At 50.0% G+C, this 19252-nt stretch overlaps 2 protein-coding genes across 13 annotated transcripts in view; one reads left to right on the forward strand and one right to left on the reverse strand.

The window, feature by feature from the left end:
• Positions 1-18867, forward strand: part of RUSC2 (RUN and SH3 domain containing 2) — an 84268-nt gene extending 65401 nt beyond the window's left edge. For 6 of the 9 annotated variants that reach the window (XM_054509273.2, XM_064579280.1, XM_045882629.3 and 3 more), the window contains 10 exons: positions 1072-1701; positions 1944-2129; positions 2299-2439; positions 3534-3610; positions 3822-3996; positions 4087-4192; positions 4893-4939; positions 5398-6205; positions 6298-6435; positions 6517-7259. In XM_054509273.2, the coding sequence (XP_054365248.2) occupies positions 1072-1701; positions 1944-2129; positions 2299-2439; positions 3534-3610; positions 3822-3996; positions 4087-4192; positions 4893-4939; positions 5398-6205; positions 6298-6435; positions 6517-6718 (2510 nt within the window). In that variant the 3' untranslated portion in view covers positions 6719-7259. Of the gene's footprint in view, positions 1-1071; positions 1702-1943; positions 2130-2298; positions 2440-3533; positions 3611-3821; positions 3997-4086; positions 4193-4892; positions 4940-5397; positions 6206-6297; positions 6436-6516; positions 7260-16689; positions 16994-18418 lie in introns of those variants that run through there. The other 3 variants (XR_010407654.1, XM_064579281.1, XM_064579282.1) reach the window with 3 other exon arrangements.
• On the reverse strand, positions 7151-13017 carry CIMIP2B (ciliary microtubule inner protein 2B). 4 transcript variants are annotated; one of them, XM_045882631.3, is made up of 6 exons: positions 9109-9429; positions 8496-8719; positions 8195-8406; positions 7927-7978; positions 7657-7854; positions 7151-7414 (listed from the first exon to the last, which is right to left on the reverse strand). In XM_045882631.3, exons 1-6 carry the CDS (start codon positions 9168-9170, stop codon positions 7326-7328), a joined length of 837 nt encoding a protein of 278 aa, XP_045738587.1. In that variant the 5' UTR covers positions 9171-9429; the 3' UTR covers positions 7151-7325. The 4 variants fall into 4 exon arrangements, with proteins under 4 accessions (XP_045738587.1, XP_064435363.1, XP_064435362.1 ...); XM_045882634.3 differs by having other exon boundaries at positions 7278-7414; positions 7657-7787; positions 7928-7985; positions 8170-8406; positions 9109-11237; XM_064579293.1 differs by lacking the exon at positions 9109-9429 and adding an exon at positions 12888-13017 and having other exon boundaries at positions 7657-7978.
• Positions 18868-19252: the final 385 nt, after the last annotated feature.

Here is a 19252-nt window from a genome sequence, read left to right on the forward strand (position 1 = left end):
CTGTCAAATAAATAAATAAAATCTTAAAAAAATAATAAAATAAATAAAAAGCAAATTTTTAGGGGGAAGGGGCAGATGGAGAGGGAGAATCTTTTTCTTTTTAAGATTTTATTTATTTTAGAGAGAGTGAGCGAGTGGGGGGAGGGGCAGAGGGAGAAGGAGAGAGAGAGAGAATCTCCAGCAGACTCCTTGCTGAGCGTGGAGCCCAACATGGGGCTTGATCTCACTACCCGTGAGATCATGACTCATGAGATCATCTGACCCAAAACCAAGAGTCAGAGGCTTAACCGACTGAGCCACCCAGGCACCCCAGATGGAGAGAGAGAATCTTAAGTAGGCTCCACGCCCAACACAGAGCCTGAGATCATGACCCGAGCTGAAATCAAGATTCGGATGCTTAACTGACTGAGCCACCCAGGCACCCTTAAAATAGCAAAATTTTTTTTAAGATTTTATTTATTTATTTGACAGAGAGAGACACAGCGAGAGAGGGAACACAAGCTGGGGGAGTGGGAGAGGGAGAAGCAGGCTTACCCGTGGAGCAGGGAGCCTGATGCGGGGCTCGATCCCAGGATCCTGGGATCATGACCTGAGCCAAAGGCAGACGCTTAACGACTGAGCCACCCAGGCGCCCCAAAATAGCAAATTTTAAGTGAAAGCGGAATGATCCAGAGATTAAGGGGAAGGTGGGGGCTAAAGCTGTGGGTTCGGGAGTCATCTGTATGAATGCCTGAACTTGAACAATGCAGGGACGAAAGTGTAAAGGGAGATCTAAGAATGGAGCCTTAAGATACACCCACCCTTGAAGTCAAGAAAATGAAGATGGGGTGAATAGTCAAGAGTACAAGAGAGTTCAGCATCATAAAAACAATAGAAAAAGTTTTACAAAAGATGGGAGGCACACTGTCATATTCCCAAACTTGGATTGCCCTTACCCCATTCAGTTCCTACAAGCCAGGTCCTGCCCATCTCTTCCCCTCTCCCCAGTGAGCATCATCCGTCTGCTCCTTTGCTTCCTGTGCTGGGGGCCCCAGGGTCTGTCTGATTCTTCCTCCATCACTGTCGCCACAGGCGGCGGTGCGGAGAGCCGACCAGTCCTTCGCTACAGCAAGGAGCAGAGGCCAACCACGCTGCCCATCCAGCCCTTCGTGTTCCAGCACCACTTCCCGAAGCAGTTGGCCAAGGCCCGCGCCCTCCACAGCCTTTCCCAGCTCTACAGCCTCTCTGGCTGCAGCCGTGCACAGCAGCCTGCCCCTCTGGCTGCCCCCACTGCTCCAGTCCCAGCCTTAGCTCCCTCAGGGGAGTCACAGGCACCCACCAACAGAGGGGCCAGGAAAGCTGGGCCTGAGCCAGAAACCTCACGGCCATCACCCCTGGGTAGCTACTCCCCAATCCGCAGTGCTGGCCCCTTTGGGCCCAGCACCGACTCCTCTGCTTCCACGTCGTGCTCCCCTCCTCCAGAGCAGGCCACAGCCACAGAAAGCCCACCCCCATGGAGCCACTCCTGTCCTCCCGTTGCCCGGCCTGCCACCTTCCAGCAGCCACAGAAGGGGGATCAGAAGATACTGACCTTGGCTGAGTACCGTCTCCATGGAACAGGAAGCTTGCCTCCTCTGGGCTCCTGGAGATCTAGCCTCAGTCGAGCAGAAAGTCTAGCACGGGGAGGTGGTGAGGGCAGCATGGCCTCCAGGCCCAGTAACGGTATGAGCTTTACCCTCCACCGCAAGCATTTCTACCCGACCCCCCCACCCCGCCTTTGGATGCTTTCTTATACTCCAACCTGGGGTAAGGGGTTAAATGTTTACATCTCCTTCCCCAGCACCTACGGATAATATCCAAGCACTCCCAGCCCTCATATTGTATATGACTGCACTGGGTGGATGTGAAATGCTGTCTCCTGCTAACTCTTGCCCGTCTCTTCTGCTCATCTGTTCTGCTTTCAGCCAACCACCTATCCCCTCAAGCACTCAAGTGGCGGGAATACAGGAGGAAGAACCCACTAGGGCCACCTGGATTGTCAGGGAGCCTAGACCGAAGGCCACAGGAAGCTCGGCTGGCCCGAAGGAACCCCATCTTTGAGTTCCCTGGCTCCTTCAGTGCTGCTGGCCATCTGAACTGCCGGCCGAATGGTGTGTGGGCCGGGTGCCCAGTGGACCCAGGGCAGGCTCTACCGCAGCTGGGCAGGGCTGGAGAAGGGGCAGGCCCACAGGAACGAGTCCCAGAGGGTATGAGGCACAGAACTGAGCTGCAGCTCTTGGAAGGAGAGTTGCTTGAGATTGATTTTTCTCTTCTTTCCAGGTCAAATAGTGAAGCCATTACCACTGACCTGCCCTGACTTCCAAGACCCCTTTTCCTTGACTGAGAAGCCTCCAGCTGAGTTTTGTCTGTCCCCAGATGGCAACTCAGAGGCCATTTCCATTGACCTGCTTCAGAAAAAAGGTGAATGTTACCCCCAGCTCAGGCCAGGAATTCTGTTGTCGGTACCTATTTGTGCCTGTTGCCCGTACCTATTTGTGCCTGTTGCCCTACTGTCTAGCCCTCCTAGAACTCCAAGTGCTAGGAAGGAATCAGCACAGGAATTGGGGCACGAGGTAGCAGTCCGTGCATCGTGTAGGACAAGTGTGCCTGAATGCACAAGGATCATTTATCAGATGCTTAAGAATCAGGCTTTGGTCTCTTACCTCAGGGAGCTAAGTAGAGTGAGGGAGACTGCCATGCCATAAATAAATGGCCGCATGCTCTAATGGGGGGAGTCCCAAGTACAACAGGGCCTAACAGCTTGGGTAAGCATGATGGTAACATCTACTAAGATGTTGAGCAAATAAGGGACCACTGGACCAAGAGAGAGCTGTTTCAGTGAGATGATGGGGAAAGAGTTGAGCATCATTGTGGGCTGAAGGGAAGGAGCTGTGGGGAGGGAGAAAGATGAAGCTGAAGTTCCCTGTAGAGGCAGAGTGGGGGGGTTCAAAGCTGGGAAAAGGGAAGAACCTTGAGCAAGATGGAAAGAGAGTGAGGGAGGCGGGAATGAGGGTAGACAGAATGTAGTTATGTCTTTTGGATGGACAGGGAAGTTGAATTGATGACCAGTGGCCTCGGTTCGAGGTCGAACCAAGGGCTTGAGAAGAGGGGTAAAGATTTGGCAATGTGAGAGCATAGCAGAGGACACTGCAAGGCACACGTCAAAGAGGTGCCCTTGTCGGTCACTGTTGTGAGTGGCCCTGGACTTTGTCCAGCAGCCAGTAGCCTGGTTTCTCAGAGCAGAGAAGATGGATAGTTAGCTCGATCCAGGACTGGAGTAAGAGGGTCTTGAAGATAAAATCGCTGAGATGCGTCCACTGGCGGTGACAACAGGGCTTGAGGACTGGGCAAAAACAGGGAGGGGTCAGGGCCTGGTCCTGAGTAAGACTGACACCCATGTGCAGGGACAGAGAGAGAGAGTGGACGCCCCTCCCTCTCTCCACTGAGGGCTCAGTTTCAGCTGAGTTGCCCAGGGACTTGCTAAGGAACCCATCACATGGAATTCTTACTTGCAGGGCTGGTGAAGGCGGTTAACACTGCCGTGGACCTCATTGTGGCCCATTTTGGCACAAGCCGGGATCCTGGGGTGAAGGTAGGCAAAAAACTGGGGCGAGCTGAACTCTACCCTGCTGACCCTCACCCATTCTATGCTGCCACCTTCTCCTGCTCTCTTGCACCTAGAACCCAGAATTGGGTACTTCGGGATGGGGATCACAAGAGAAGCATGCTGAGGCCTAAGAGAGTCAGAGAAGACCAAGGTCGGGCTTCCAGTGATTCCCTGTTCTTCTCTACTGCATCCACAGGCAAAGCTCGGGAATAGTTCTGTGAGCCCCAATGTGGGCCACCTGGTTCTGAAGTACTTGTGCCCTGCAGTCCAGGCTGTGCTGGAGGATGGGCTCAAGGCCTTCGTGCTAGATGTCATCATTGGGCAACGTAAGAACATGCCGTGGAGTGTGGTTGAGGCTTCTACACAGCTAGGTAAGTGCTGGGCGACAAGATGAGGACCCCAGGCTGGGATTCGGATTCGGGAGACTGGGCACGTGACTGCTGACTCTGGCTTCCTCTCAGGCCCGTCCACCAAGGTCCTGCACGGCCTCTACAACAAGGTCAGCCAATTCCCGGAGCTCACCAGTCACACCATGCGTTTCAACGCCTTCATCCTCGGCTTGCTCAAGTGAGTGTGTGGGGCAACAAGAGCGGCAAATCACAGCCCTCTCCCCTGGGCTCTGCCACTTCTGTGGAACCAACTCCCTAGACTGAGACAGGCCAAGGGGGATCTGCAGGCTCTATGGCCAGGGCCCAGGCTCACTTTCTCCCCATCTAGCTACAGCGTCTCTCAGTAGGTCTCTGGTTTCCCACCACACCCACAACCCTCTGGCACTGATCACCAGCACGGTCTTTGGCTTTTATAAATCCATAATCTGGCCTATTTGGAAATTAATCTGGTTCTCTGGATATTGTAAACCTTGATCCCCTCAATTCCAGCACTACTTCCAAATCCTGCCTGACCATAAGTCCCCCTTGAGATCCACATCATAGTGTCCTTCTTTCTCAAGTATGGGCCTGGGTCATCCCCTTTGGGATGTGTACCCTGTACTCTCACTCAGTAGCTGCCATGACTTGGGGGCCCAGGCAAGCCAACTCCATTCTAGAGGGAAGTCACTGGCTTGTGAATTACATGTTAACCCCCTCCCATCATCCCCCACTGACTTTCCAGAACTATTTTACGTGAAATGAACCAGGTAGCATTCCTGCCATAGAAGGGAGATGTTCACCTATACCTCTGCCCTATGTCTGACCCCCTGTCTGTCTCCTTTGTACCTTATCATCTGGCTATCTCCACACAAGATTCAACTTTCTCTGTTTCCCTACAGCATCCGGTCCCTGGAGTTCTGGTTTAATCACCTCTATAACCACGAAGGTAATGCCCGGAACACTGCTCTCTCTTGCAAACTCAATATAGGCCAGACCTCAGAGGCTCAGAAGAGGGAGGCACGGCTCTTTACAGATGGTAGAGGTGGGGAGGGGGACCACCCAAGCTTTCGTCTTCAGAGCCTGGGCTTCCAGCCCAGTCTGTCCCCAGCTTCTACTTGTGTTAGAGCCTTGGAGTCAGCAGGATACCCGGGCAGTCTGGAGGCGAGGGTGACCAGGAACCCCCACAGCTCTCCTGTGAGCTTGCGGCCGCCACTTACGGCCGCGGAGGTCACGACCGGCACAAGCCTCCGGCGGCCTCTTTGGCCCTGGCGTGCGCCCAAGGGCACAGTGCCCAGCCCATGCGGTGCGCGCAGCGGCTCTGCCGGGCCGCTTCTCGGAGGGCCCCGCCCCCAGGCCAGGCCCTGCTTCTCTGTGGGGCTCAGGCCCTCCCTCTTGCTCCCCCAGATATCACCCAGACCCACTACCAGCCGTGGGGCTTCCTGAGCGCAGCGCATAGCGTGTGCCCCGGCCTCTTCGAGGAGCTGCTGCTGCTGCTGCAGCCCCTGGCCCTGCTGCCCTTCAGCCTCGACTTGCTCTTCCAGCACCGGCTCCTGCAAAGCGGGCAGCAGCAGCGGCAGCACAAGGAGCTGCTGCGGGTGTCCCAGGACCTGCTGCTGTCCGCCCACTCGACGCTGCAGCTGGCCCGGGCCAGGGGCCGGGAGGGGCCCGGAGACATGGACGGGGCGGTCCAGGGGGAGCGGGTGAAGGGTGTGGGCGCCCCCGAAGGCGGAGAAGACGCGGAGGAAGAGGAGACAGAAGAGGTGGCAGAGGCAGCGGGGGGCTCAGGACGTGGCAGGTGGGCCCGAGGCGGGCAGGCTGGCTGGTGGTACCAGCTCATGCAGAGCTCCCAGGTCTACATCGACGGCTCAACTGAGGGCTCTAGGTTCCCCCGTGGTGGCAGCAATAGCAGCAGTGAGAAAAAGAAAGGGGCAGGAGGCGGGGGACCACCCCCCCGAGAGGGAGTAGTCGAGGGGGCAGAGGCCTGTCCTGCCCCTGAGGAGACCCTCGGCCGGGACAGGGGCTGGCCCTTCTGGATGGGGAGCCCCCCTGATTCTGTACTGGCTGAGCTGAGGCGCAGCCGGGAGAGGGAGGGGTCCACCGCCCCCCCAGCAGAAAATGAGGAAGGAGCCTCAGAGCCTTCACCCGGGGGCATCAAGTGGGGACACCTCTTTGGCTCCCGAAAGGCTCAGCGGGAGACCCGGCCCACAAACAGGTGAGAGGCAGCCCATGGTGTAGACGGGGATTTGGGGAGCCTATCTAAGCCAGAGCACAGACAGAGCCGGAGCCCCGGCTGCTCTCCCCTAGGCTACCGTCCGACTGGCTGAGCCTGGACAAGTCCATGTTCCAACTAGTGGCACAGACGGTGGGTGCCCGCCGAGAGCCAGAGCCCAAGGAGAGCCTGCAGGAGCCACACTCTCCAGTCTTGCCCTCCAAGCCTCCAGGGTAAGCCCTGGAAGATAGCACTGGGGGGCTGGGTTTGGCTTTGGGTGGGGTTTCTCTGACCTCCATTTGTTGTTTCCCCAGCGAGGTGAAGGCACTGTGTCATCATCTGGCCACAGGCCCCGGACAGCTGAGCTTCCGCAAGGGCGATATCCTACGGGTGCTGGGGCCAGCTGGAGGAGACTGGCTGCGCTGCAGCCGTGGCCCCGACACCGGCCTGGTGCCTCTGGCCTATGTGACCTTGACCCCATCTCCAAGTCCAACCCCCGGAAGCAGCCAAAACTGAGGCCCTGTGCATGCTGGTGGCCTCAGGGACCCTCATAACCCCTGTGTCAGAGCCTGAGAGCCCTTCCCAAGCCCTCTGGCTTGGCCACAGAGAATAGACTGAGAGCTGGGGGCCATACATCCCTGTGCTCAGTATTAATTACTCCCCATTAACTGTCCCAGTGACCTCATCCAGACCTCCACCCAGGAAAGGAGGGAAGGGATGCAGCACTGGGCTGCCAGGATTTCCCCGGCCCACGTGGGCCAGCCCTTCCATAGGTACAGATAAGCACATCCCTATGGAGGGAGGTGATCAGAGGCCCATTTGCAGGGTTCCCTAGGCCAGGTGGTGAGGAGGAGAGGTGACAGTATTGGGGCCAGCTCCCTAAGCCCCCAAATGTAAATAGGCTGTGGCCAGTGCCTGGTGGTCAGAAGAGGGATGAGGAGCCCAGGCTTGTTTATGTATTTATTTATTTATTTATTACACCTATTAATAAAAAAGGTGCTCGGCCTCCAAACCATTTCTCTTTGTGCCTCCCCCCCCCACCCCCCTCGGGCCCACCTCTCTTCCTTCCAAAAGGCTGAGATAGGAAGACAGAGAAGAGAGAACTTGAAGTCCAGGTACCTATCTATACCAGGAGCTGCTTCTGGAGGGTGGTGAGGCCCAGTGCATCATGGGTGAGATGCCCATAGGTGTGCCCGAACTGGAACTTATATCCTGTATGGACAACAGAATCTGTCACTTGTAGCCAGTGGCAAGGAGAGCCATTTATTTCTCAGCCAGTGCCTAAGCCCTCCAAAATCTGGTCCCAACTTCCCACTGTGAGCTACCTCCATATCCTTTTCTGCCCAGTGAGAAAGCCAAACCACATGATCCAAGCCCCCCCCCCCAAGCCACTTGCACCCATTCCACATACACACACACACAAATATTCCAGTCCCCTCTGGGGCTATCCTCACCTGGCACATAGCCCCCATAATTAGGTAAAAGGCACAGGTTCTGAGGATAGGTCCTAGAAAGTGGAGGGAGATGTTTGGGATCCTTCTGGGGTCTGCTCCCTGAGTACATCTGTCCAAATTCCTGCAGTGCCCGGTTGGTGAGCACAGGAAAGCTGGAGCCGAAGAGGAAGCGGGCACGGGGCACGTAACCAGTGAAGCCTGGGGGGGATACTGAGTCAGGACCTCCTGGGAGCCTCCCCATGCCTTTGGTCATTAGCCACTTCCTCTCACCTGGCATGAAGAACTTGCGAGGATCTCTGTCATCCATGGAATAGGGGGAAGCCTTGTGAGGAGAAGGTGGCAGAGAAGAAGTAAGGCTGTCCCGCTCAGCCCCTGGGCTCCAACAGAAGCTCCCGCGGGGTGGAGCCAGCGGTCAAGCCCCCATCCCCTGCACCCATAGCCATGCTACTCCTGGCTGCCCCGCCTAGGCCCGGCCACACAGAGGTCGGGCTCCCCGCTCGCAAGCCCCCCGGGCCCCCTCCCGCCTTCTTGGTCTCACTTGCTCTGCCTCTTGCCCCAGCTCTGGCTCCTTTGCCTCCAGCTCTGGCTCTGGCTTTGGCTCTTCGTCTTTCTCATCTTTTTTACCCTTGGCCTCCTTTGGCAGCTCTTGACCCCCTTGTCCCACAGACCACTGAGTGAAATCATTCAGAGCCTCAGCCCAGACCCGGCTGCAGTTCTTGGCAAAGATGAACTGTGCCTGGGGTACAAAACCTGGGTGGGAGGGGGCAAGAAAGATCTCAGTTAGTGTTTGGGGCACATGGTCTGGGTTGGGGACACCTGTTCAGACTGTCCGTACGTACCTGTGTACCCAGGAATCATGCTGGAGCTGAGCCTTTCATGCCTCCGCCTGACAGGCAGGCTTCCCCTGGGAACCTCAGGAGATGCCGGAGGCCTGATGGGAGGCAGAAGTGTGCGATGGGTGGGGGGCCAGGCTAGGCCAGGAAACCCTCGAAGCAGCTGACCGGTCATCTGCCCATAGGTCTGGCCCATGCTGAAGCGAAGTAGTGGGCAGTGTCCAGTGTACCTGTAAGCATAGGACTCACCCGCTCACCTCTAGACTCCCCCACCACCCGCAGAGATAGAAACAGAGACCTCTGAAGCCCTGAGTTTTTTTCTGGATTCGGCTGCGTATATCTTTGGAGCAGGCATTTCTCAGTTCTCTCTGGGTTTTCAACCCTTCCCCTCTGCTATTACCCTGTTACCATGGAGAAGACAACACAAAGCTTTGTGACAGGCCCAGCTACCACTATCCCCTTGTTCTTCCTTTTCCATCCAACACCATGAATATCTCAGCCTTGGGCCTACCATACCAGTTTGTCTATTGGCCCCCAAGTCCTGCGTGGCACAACTCCCATGTCCTTATAGCCCTATTCCCAGAAGCAAGCAGGGGTGTGCCCTGGGTAGAAGTCTTACCCTGGGATATAATGAGGGTTCTGAGGGTTCAGCCCTGGTATGAAGGTGCTGGCCATAGTCATGGGAATCCAAGCAGTTCCTTTTGTTTCCCTTGGAGCCGAAGCTTTAGGCTTTGTACTGTGTCCAGGGTGGTGGGGTGGGGCCAGAGGCAGGAGGCAGGGCCAAGGGAGGAGAGAAGGGAGGAGGTACTAGGGAGGTAACTGCCAGGGCCAAGGCCAGGAGCTCACTGGTTGGTCTACTCCAGAACAAATGCAGTCCACCTCGTGGAGGTAGGGAAAAAGTCTGAGTGTGGGCTCCCTGTTCCAGGGAGCAAAGGAAGCCCTAAGGTGGGAGGTGAGAGAACAAAAACTGTGAGGTCCATTCAGCTCTGTCTTAAAGAGGACCACCCTTCCTTCTTAAACCCCCTGCCTGAAGACATGTAGGTGCTACTCTTTGTGAGTGTTGACTGAAAGTGATGGAATGCCTGGGAAAAGAGGGTCTCTAAGGGGATCCCAGAAGGGAGGTGACAGAGAGAAAAAGGAGCCTAGAGACCTCTAAGCAGTGACATTAAGTTTCTTTTCAATCATTTTACTTTGACAAGAATTATTTATTGAATATCCACCATCATCTGGATTATCATTCAACAAATAATGCCGTGCTCTGCTAGGCATATTCTGTAGTCAGAAAAGCTAAGCTCCATATGACTTCGGGCAAGTCATTTAGTATCTCTGAACCTTTTACAAAATGTAGATACCAGGACTCACCCTGCTACTGTTGTGAGGCTCGAATTAATATATACAAATGTGTTTTGTACCAGCAAAGACCATGAAGTCAGAAAGAGGGGGTGGAGGGGAAAGATCATGGGCCTGAGGTCACACTATCATGGGCTCCTACTAGCTTGTGGCCACGAGCCATCCTTAACCTTGTCTGAGCAGGTGACTTAACTTCTGCTGAACATGAATTCCCTAAACCCAAATGTGAAAGTTAAAATAACCTAATCTACCAGGGTGCTGTTAAGATAAAGTCAGTGTGGGAAAGGATTTACCCCAGCACCTGGCACTCAGCTACTAAAAATTTTCTTCCCTATTGTCTAATATTTTCTCTAAGCTTCTAACTCACATAGGAGACCTGCGACTGGTTAGTAAATTCAGTGGATATGGGTTTTTCTACTGTGGGAGTTCAAGGAAAGGAAATATGATGGTAATGTTGGGTTTTAAGACTAGGGGACAAATTAGAATTTGTTAAGAAATTCAGAGCGTGCCTAGCTGGCTCAATTGGTAGAGCATGCAACTCTTGATCTAAGGGTTGTGAGTTCAAGCACCACACTGGCTGCAGAGCTTATTTATAAAAGAAAGAAAAAAAGAAAGAGGAGAGAGAGAAAGAAAAAAGAGGAAGGAAGGGAGGGAGGAAGGAAGGAAGGGAAAAAAAAAGAAAAAAGAATTCAGATTCTAAGAGCAGAGAAGTATGGACCAGAAAGAAGAGCTCTCAGAGAGGGGGGAGCATGACTGGAACTCAGCTCTGGGGCTGGGTCAGGGTCAGGCCAGTCCACCTTTCCAGGAGGCAGAACCTCTGCTCTTCTCCCCACCCGAGTGTGACATGCCCAGGCTAACCAAGCACGCGTCCCTAACTTGTGGATTGCACAGGAGCGCTGGGCCCCAAGGAATACATTTCACGTTTCTCACTGTTCTGCCAAGGATGGCCTTGGCATGTAGCATTTAGAGCTAGGGTTGTAGACTTGGCTCACTGTTAAGGAAATATGCTAGATGGGGATGGGAACTGAGGGGAGAAGCCAGAAAAGCAGCAGTGTGGCAAGGTTAACAACCTAGACTTTTGGATTCTGTAACAAACACTATTGGTTGCACACTGAATACCCATTCCCCTACCCCCATCTCCCTTCTTCCTAACAGAACCTTAATTTTGTTCTGTGGAGCAGCCAAGAGCTTCAGGGAAGCTTGGAGCCAGCCCTGGGAATGAGTCTTGGTTAGTCTAAGCCCATTGTAGTGGTCCTATTCCCCCTTGTCAGTGATTAGTGAGGCACGGGCTTATGGCATTCTGGACAATAAAAGGGAAGTCAGCCAGGATAAGAGACGGTCCTAAGAAAAGTAAGCAACTTAAAATGCTCTTTTTTTTTTTTTTAAAGATTTTATTTATTTATTTGACAGAGAGAGACAGAGTGAGAGAGGGAACACAAGCAGGGGGAGGGGAGAGGGAGAAGCAGGCTTCCCGCAGAGCAGGGAGCCCGATGCGGGGCTCGATCCCAGGACACTGGGATCATGACCTGAGCCGAAGGCAGACGCTTAACGACTGAGCCACCCAGGCGCCCCTAAAATGCTCTTTAAAAAGATGCATGACAGGGGTGCCTGGGTGGCTCAGTCGGTTAAGGGTCTGCCTTTGGCTCAGATCATGATCCCAGGGTCCTGGGATCAAGCCCTGCATCGGGCTCCCTGCTCTGCGGGGGAGCCTGCTTCTCCCTCTCCCACTCCCCCTGCTTGTGTTTCCTCTCTCGCTGTCTCTCTCTCTCTCTCTGTCAAATAAATAAATAAAATCTTAAAAAAATAAAAAGATGCATGACAAAAAAAAAAGATGCATGACAGGGATGCCTGTGTGGCTCAGTCGGTTAAGCGTCCAACTCTTGATTTCAGCTCAGGTCATGATCTCAGGGTCGAGATCAAGTCCTGCATCTGGCTAGAAGTGGAACCTGCTTAAGATTCTCTCTCCCTCTCCTGCCCCTCACCCCCCTCAAATAAATCTTCTTTTAAAATGCATGACAAATGAGAGAGAGAGAGATGGACAAGGAGGAAAGATGTCCTTTCCTGTCTTTAGAAGTTCTATGGACATGATGACAGAACTCTGGTAGGCATCATGAAACCTTGTGGGAAGCTAGGCTAACCTGGGGACAGAGCCTGAATACAGCAAGGATGGATAGGAGAGTAGAAAGGCCTGGGTCCTTGATGAATTACTGAGCTAACCAACCTTTTTATATGAAATAATTTCATTATTGTTAAAGCCAATTTAAGTTTTCTTTTACTTGGAGCCCAAGGCATTGTAACATAAAAATAAAAACAAACAACAACAACAAAAACTAGTTCACCTCCTAGCTTCCCTGGAGATACAGACGTTGGCCAAATTCATCTCATTGAGCCTCAGTCTCTTAGCCATAAAATGAAGACACTAATGTTACTACTCCATTGAGTAGGACAAAACAGTAGCACAAGATGATTCATAAAGAGCCACTCACCCCAGTGTCTAGCTGATGTTAAGTGCTAACTAAATAGCAATTCCTAGTGTTTGGTTGGAATTTGCTGGGAATGGGAGAAAGGAAAAGAGCTGAGGACAGTAAGAGGTTGGGGGTTCAGGTGAAAGCAGTGAAGCTGAGAGACTGAAAGGTCAGCATGTGAAGGTGGGGTGCAGCTTAGAAGGGAGAGGCTCGTACAAATTCTGCAGGACCAACAATGGCAGTTGGAATCAGTGTGTGAATTACTACAAATTAGGAAAGAGGTTACAGTGAGTCTTACATTTGTGTTTGTGAAGAAACAGTCCACTCCTTTTGGTGAATAGCCTGTTACTACTGTTTCCATCTGTGTAAACAATATTTCTAAGTCCCTAAAGATCGGAAAGGTGTTCTAACCTGGGAAGGAAGTGAAAGAACTAGCTGAGGGGCCCACAGGACTGCTCACTGCCTCTGTGCCCCCAATTCCAGGGGACGGTCATCTGGCAACCAAACCCCGGCGTGCTCCTGGTGGGAGCTGCACAGCCAGTGCTGGTGGACAGAAGGTTTCATTGGGATCACACCTACTCACAAAACGAGGGTCCAGTTAGGAAAGAGCCACGTCAGTGCCCTGCCCGTTCCACACAGCCTGTTCGGTCTCCGAAACAGCAGTCTATAACTTGTGTCGTTCCGCCTTTGATCCTGACCAGGAATTGCTGTAAAATTTCATATAAGTACAAATATCAAATCATTATGTTGTACACCTGAAATTAATGTTATATGTCAACTATACCTCAGTTTTTAAAAATCTTACCAAAAAAAAGTTTCAGATGGATCCCAGATCAGTCATTTGATTGTAAGACAATACTGGGCAAGCATAAATCCCCTCAATGAAGATGAAGAAAAAGAAAATCACGGGGCCCTTGAAAAAAATTCCTCAGATCAAGAGACCACCACAAGTGAAACAAGATGTGAAAAGAATAAACTCCAAATGATTACATACAACACAAAACCTTTTTAAATTAAAATAAACAGATAAAATGATTCAATAATTCCACTTCTGGGTATTTACCCGAAGAAAATGAAAATATTAATTCAAAAGATATTTGCACCCCATCTATGTTCATTGCAGCATTATTTACAATAGTCAAGATATGGAAGCAACCTAGTGTCCATCGATAGATGAATGGATAAAGATGTGGTGTATATACATACACAATGGAATATTACACAGCCATAAACAAAGAATGAAATCTTGTCATTTGCAAAAACCTGGATGGACCTAGAGGTATTATGCTAAGTAAAGTAAGTCAGACCAAGAATGACAAATGCCACATAATTTCCCTTATATGTAGAATCTAAAAAACAAAATAAAACGAATGAACAAACAGAAACAGACTCATAAATATAGAGAACAAAGTGGTGGCTGCCAGAGGGGAGGGGTGAAATAGGCAAAAAGAAATATACAGAGAGGGAGAGCTGCAATAAAACTACATCAAAAGGAAAGCAAGGTAATAATGAGCATGAGTTTCAGATGCTTACTTTACAGGGAGTGAGACAAAATGGGAGGAGAGACCATACAGTTAGATGTACATGATTGCCAAGGTCTCAGGTTTTGTTTGGGATAGTGGCTTCATAAATGATTATTATTATACATTAATAATTAACACAGGACCAATGATGAGACTATATCATAAACCAAGGATTATGATAATCCAAATCTGGGCATTTTACATCCAAGAGGTAGGGTGGGGATGGGAGGAATCCAAGTAGAAATGACCAGAAACAGTAGTATTCACTGGTAGATTTTAATATACTCTTCTGTTTTAAGTAACTCAAGAAGTCAAAATATTGGGCGCCTGGGTGGCTCAGTTGGTTAAGCGACTGCTTTCGGCTCAGGTCATGATCCTGGAGTCCCTGGATCGAGTCCCGCATCGGGCTCCCTGCTCGGCAGGGAGCTTGCTTCTCTCTCTGACCCTCCCCCCTCTCATGTGCTCTCTCTCTCTCATTCTCTCTGTCTCAAATAAATAAATAAAATCTTTAAAAAAAAAAAAAAAAAAAAGAAGTCAAAATATTAAAAAGGAATACCAGCATCTGAATAAGGATGATTTATTAGCTATACACAGGAGACTTTTTTTTTTAAGATTTTATTTTTTTGTCAGAGAGAGAGAGCACAAGCAGGGGTAAAGGCAGGCTCTCTGCCAAGCAAGGAGCCCGATGTGGGGCTCAATCCCAGGACCCTGGGATCATGACCTGAGCCGAAGGCAGAAGCTTAACCGACTGAGCCACCCAGGCGTCCCTACACAGGAGACTTTTTTTTTTAATTTTGTAATTCTAAAATATATTCTTTGGTAAAATTGCCTTTTTTTAAATTTTTTAAAATTTTTATTATGTTAATCACCATACATTACATCATTGGTTTTGATGTACGTTCCATCAATAGTGCCTCCAAGACACTTATTGAGTGCCTGTTATGTGCTAGATGCTGTTCCAGGTACCTGGGACACATCAGAGAACGCAACAAAGGCCCCTGCCCTTGCAGAGCTTACAGTCTAGGCTTCCTACCCCTGCACGCTGTGCCCCCGAGCAAGCCACCGCCCCTCCCTGGGCCCGTCCTCGGCTCCACCCCGAACAGGACACCCAGCCCCAACGCCCCCCCTCTCCCCCAGAGCAGAAAGGGCTGGAAGTTGAGTTTTACTAGTAAAGTACGAGGGGGAAGGGCAGAGGGACTGGAGCCGGGCCGTCAGGTGTCCCACGGCCCCGGGGCCCGGGCTGGCTACACGAAGTGCTGCCGCTGTTGCTGCTGCTTGCTGGCCGCCTTGCTGGCCAGGTCCTTGGCCCTCTCTGTAGCTGCCAGTGCTGTCTCCTTGGCCTTCTCCTTGGCTTCCTTGGCTGTCTCAACGAGGGTTTTGGAAGGGGCCTCCCCTTGCAGCTTGGCCAAGATGTACTCAAAGCCCTTCATCGTCTTGGTCATGTTGCTTTTGAACCGGGCAAGATCAAATTCCTGGACAGCTCTGGAGACACCAAATAAGCTAGAGGAGACCCAGGCTTCCCAGCAGATTTCGGTCCAGCCGCTGTTATCAGAGTTCACACAGTAAACACATCGTTCCTCCACCACCATCAGCCAGGTGTGGTTGATGTTCCAAGTGAAGGTGGTTTGTTCATTGTTTGTGTATAACACCCAGTGCTCCACGCAGAATGTGTCCTCCTTAATACCCATCACCGGCTAACCCATCCCCCCATGCCCCTCCCCTCTAGAACCCTCAGTTTGTTTTTCAGAGTCCAAAGTCTCTCATGGTTTGTCTCCCCCTCTGATTTCCCCCCTTCATTCTTCCCCTCCTGCTATCTTCTTTTTTTTTTTTTTTTTAACATATAATGTATTATTTGTTTCAGAGGTACAGGTCTGTGATTCATCAGTCTTACACAATTCACAGCGCTCACCATAGCACATACCCTTCCCAATGTCTATCACCCAGCCACCCCATCTCTCCCAGCCCCCACCACTCCAGCAACCCTCAGTTTGTTTCCTGAGATTAAGAATTTGTCATATCAGCTACACAGGAGACTTTTAAAAACGTGTTGCCACTATAAACATCGGGGTGCACTTACCCCTTCAGATCCCTACATTTGTATCTTTGGGGTAAATACCCAGTAGTGTAATTGCTGGGTTGTAGGGTAGCTCTATTTTCAACTTTTTGAGGAACCTCCATACTGTTTTCCAGAGTGGCCGCACCAGCTTGCATTCCCACCAACAGTGTAGGAGGGTTCCCCTTTCTCTGCATCCTCACCAACATCTGTCGTTTCCGAACTTGTTAATTTTAGCCATTCTGACTGGTGTGAGGTGATATCTCATTGAGGTTTTGATTTGGATTTCCCTGATGCCGAGGGATGTTGAGCACTTTTTCATGTGTCTGTTGGCCACTGGGAAAAAAAAAATGGGTCGTAGAGTCTAGTCCTGACTAGAGCATGAGACTAATAGTTCAGGGTTGGGCAAATCACTTCAAGTCTTTGAGCCACATCTGTAAAATGAAAGAGATACACTGGATGGTTATTAAGATTCTTTCTAGTTCTGGGGCACCTGGTTGGCTCAGTCGGTGGAACATGCAATTCTTGATCTGAGGGTTATGAGTTTGAACCCCATGTTAAGTGTGGAGATTACTTAAAAATAAAATCTTAAAAAAAAGAAAAGACCCTTTCCAGTTCTAACTCCCTTATCTATTCGCCAGTGCAAATATTTAATGGGCTGTAAAAAAAAAAAGCCAAAAGCACACATTTTCAAAAAATAAAAATAAAAGAAACTTTGACATGCTTTCAGAGTCATTTCTAAATGCAACTATCTTTGTAAAAGTTCCATACAGTTTCCATGATCTTTAAAATGTGCATTTTCCTCCTAGGATGCAGCTCCAATTGAATCTTATTCAACTATAAGTTTTCCTGAAAATAGGCCACTATCTGGATATCACTGCTCTGAGCACAGACGATGGATCAAAGCAAAGGAAATGTCACAGTCTCCTTCTGGCCTTTTTTCATGTACAATATTCTTCAAATCCACAAGGACCAGCATTAATTTATTCAGTCCACTAACTTTCATCGAACATCTCTGCCAGGCAGTTACCTTCTGGTCAATACAGAGATGAATAGATGAATTAGATGTACTCCTGACCTCAGTGATTTTACATCTTTAAAGAAGAGACAGAGGTACAGAGAAAGCCAAAACACAATAAGTGCCACAATGGAGATTAAACAAAAACAAATTACCTTACTTACGGGGCTCCTGGGTGGCTCAGTCAGTTAAGTGTCTGACTTTTGATTTCAGCTCAGGTCTTGATCTCAGGGTGGTGAGTTCAAGCCCCACACTGGCCTCCATGCTGGGCATGGAGCCTACATTTAAAAAACAAACAAACAAACAAACAAAAAAAAACACCTTATAATAGGCCACAAAGAAAAAACTCAAAAATCCCAATAAGCACAAAATAATCAAGGCACATTTTCTCACACAAACACAATAAACCTGTAAATGAAAAATAAAAATTAGGTTAAACACTAAGACATTTTTTTAAATTTATTTTGTTTTAAGTAGGCTCCACACCCAGTGTGGGGCTTGAACTCACCACCCTGAGATCAAGGGTCACATGCTCCACCAACTGAGCCAGCCAGGTGCCCCTAAGACATGTTTTATGTTTTGTTTTGTTTTTTAAGATTTTTATTATTTATTTGACAGAGCACAAGCAGAGGGAGAGAGCGAGAGAGAAGCAGGCTCCCTGCTGAGCAAGGAGCCCGATGCGGGACTCGATCCCAGGACCCTGGGATCATGACCCAGGCCGAAGGCAGCCGCTTAACCAACTGAGCCACCCAGGCGTCCCCCTAAGACGTGTTTTAAATGCCTTCTTGGAGCACCTGGGTGGCTCAGTCAGTTAAGCATCTGCCTTCAGGTCCGGTCATGATCCTGGGATCTTAGGATCGAGCCCCGCATTGGGCTCCCTGCTTGAGGGGAGCCTACTTCTCCCTCTCCTCCCAGCTCAGTGCTCTCTCTCACTGTCTCTCTCTCTTTCAAATAAATAAAATCTTTTTAAAAATGTCTTCTTAAATAATTATTGGGGCAAAGAAAAAAGTATGATTACACACCATCATTCAGAGATAAATAACAAATGAGAATTCAATCAAAGCTGAATTCAGAGGCAGATTTTTTTAAAGATTTATTTATTCACTTGAGAGAGAGAGTGAGCGAGCAGGGGGAGGAGTGAAGAAAGAGGGAGAGAATCAAGCAAACTCCCTGCTGAGGGAGGAGTCGAATGCAGGGCTCAAGCCCCGGACCCTGAGATCATGACCCGAGCCGAAATCAAGAGTCGGACGCTTAACCAACTGAGCCACCCAGGTGCCCCTTCAGAGGCAATTTTTAGCCTCGAGTGCATACTGACATCATGACTAAGGACATAGGCTCAATTCTGGATCTCTCACTAGCTGTACAACCTTGGGTAAACTGGTAAACCTCTCTGGATCTCTTGTCCCCTCATCTATAAAATGAGAATAGTAATACTGTAAGCATAATACTGTAAACGTTAATGGTAATATAAAGCAGAGTGGTTGCTGGCACCTAATAAACTGTCAATAATATCACAACAGGCGTTCCAGTGGGAGCGGGGTTTGTGACAAGAAACAACCGTCCACTTTTCCCGGCTCAAGTACAAGAACAGGGTGAAGAGAGGAAGGAGAGATTATCTTAAAGATGAATCCGATTTCATGGGTACCCAAGGCACGAACTATATAACCTGGCCTCATGGAACCTGGAATTGAGAAACCTGAAAGCTGATAAAAGTGAAGGCTGGTTTTTTTCACTCTTTTCTCCCTGGGCCACGTGCTTCTCTCTGTGAATCTGCTCACTTCTCTCTCTCTCTCTCCTCCCCTCATTCTCTCTCTCAATCTGCAAACTCTCTGTCCCTCCTCTTCCCAGATGGATTTCTATTCCCTCATAGCTTCAGTGTGCATGTGGCTCATCGCAAAATGAGCTCCTCTTCCCCCACCATCTCTGTAACAGTGATTTCTTAAGCAGGGATGTGCTTCGGAATTACATAGAGTGGTTTTTTTAAAAATATTCATGTCTGGCCCCATCCAGATTATTCTGGGAATTGGGTCCCTGGTATATATATATATATATATATATATATATATATATTTTAACTTTTTAATTTGGAAAAAAAAATCAACCACAGAAAAAGCACAATAAAAATATAACCTTTACCGAGATTTACCAATCGTTAACATTTTGCAGCTTGGAAGTATACGATTCCATGTGCCCAGGAAGAAAGGAGAAGCAGATATAGATGAACACTGATATCTATACCACCTCTGTCTCTCTGAAGCCTGGCCTCACAGCAGATGGGTAGGCTGCCCTGACCAACCAGCTGTGCCGAGGGAGGGAAGGACGTTGTGTGCTGCAGGCTGTGAGGATGTCAGCAA

The sequence above is a fragment of the Mirounga angustirostris genome, unplaced genomic scaffold, assembly GCF_029215605.1.
Source record: "Mirounga angustirostris isolate CCGP_5_RB_7025 unplaced genomic scaffold, mMirAng1.0.hap1 SCAF_15, whole genome shotgun sequence".
Classification (NCBI taxonomy): domain Eukaryota; kingdom Metazoa; phylum Chordata; class Mammalia; order Carnivora; family Phocidae; genus Mirounga; species Mirounga angustirostris.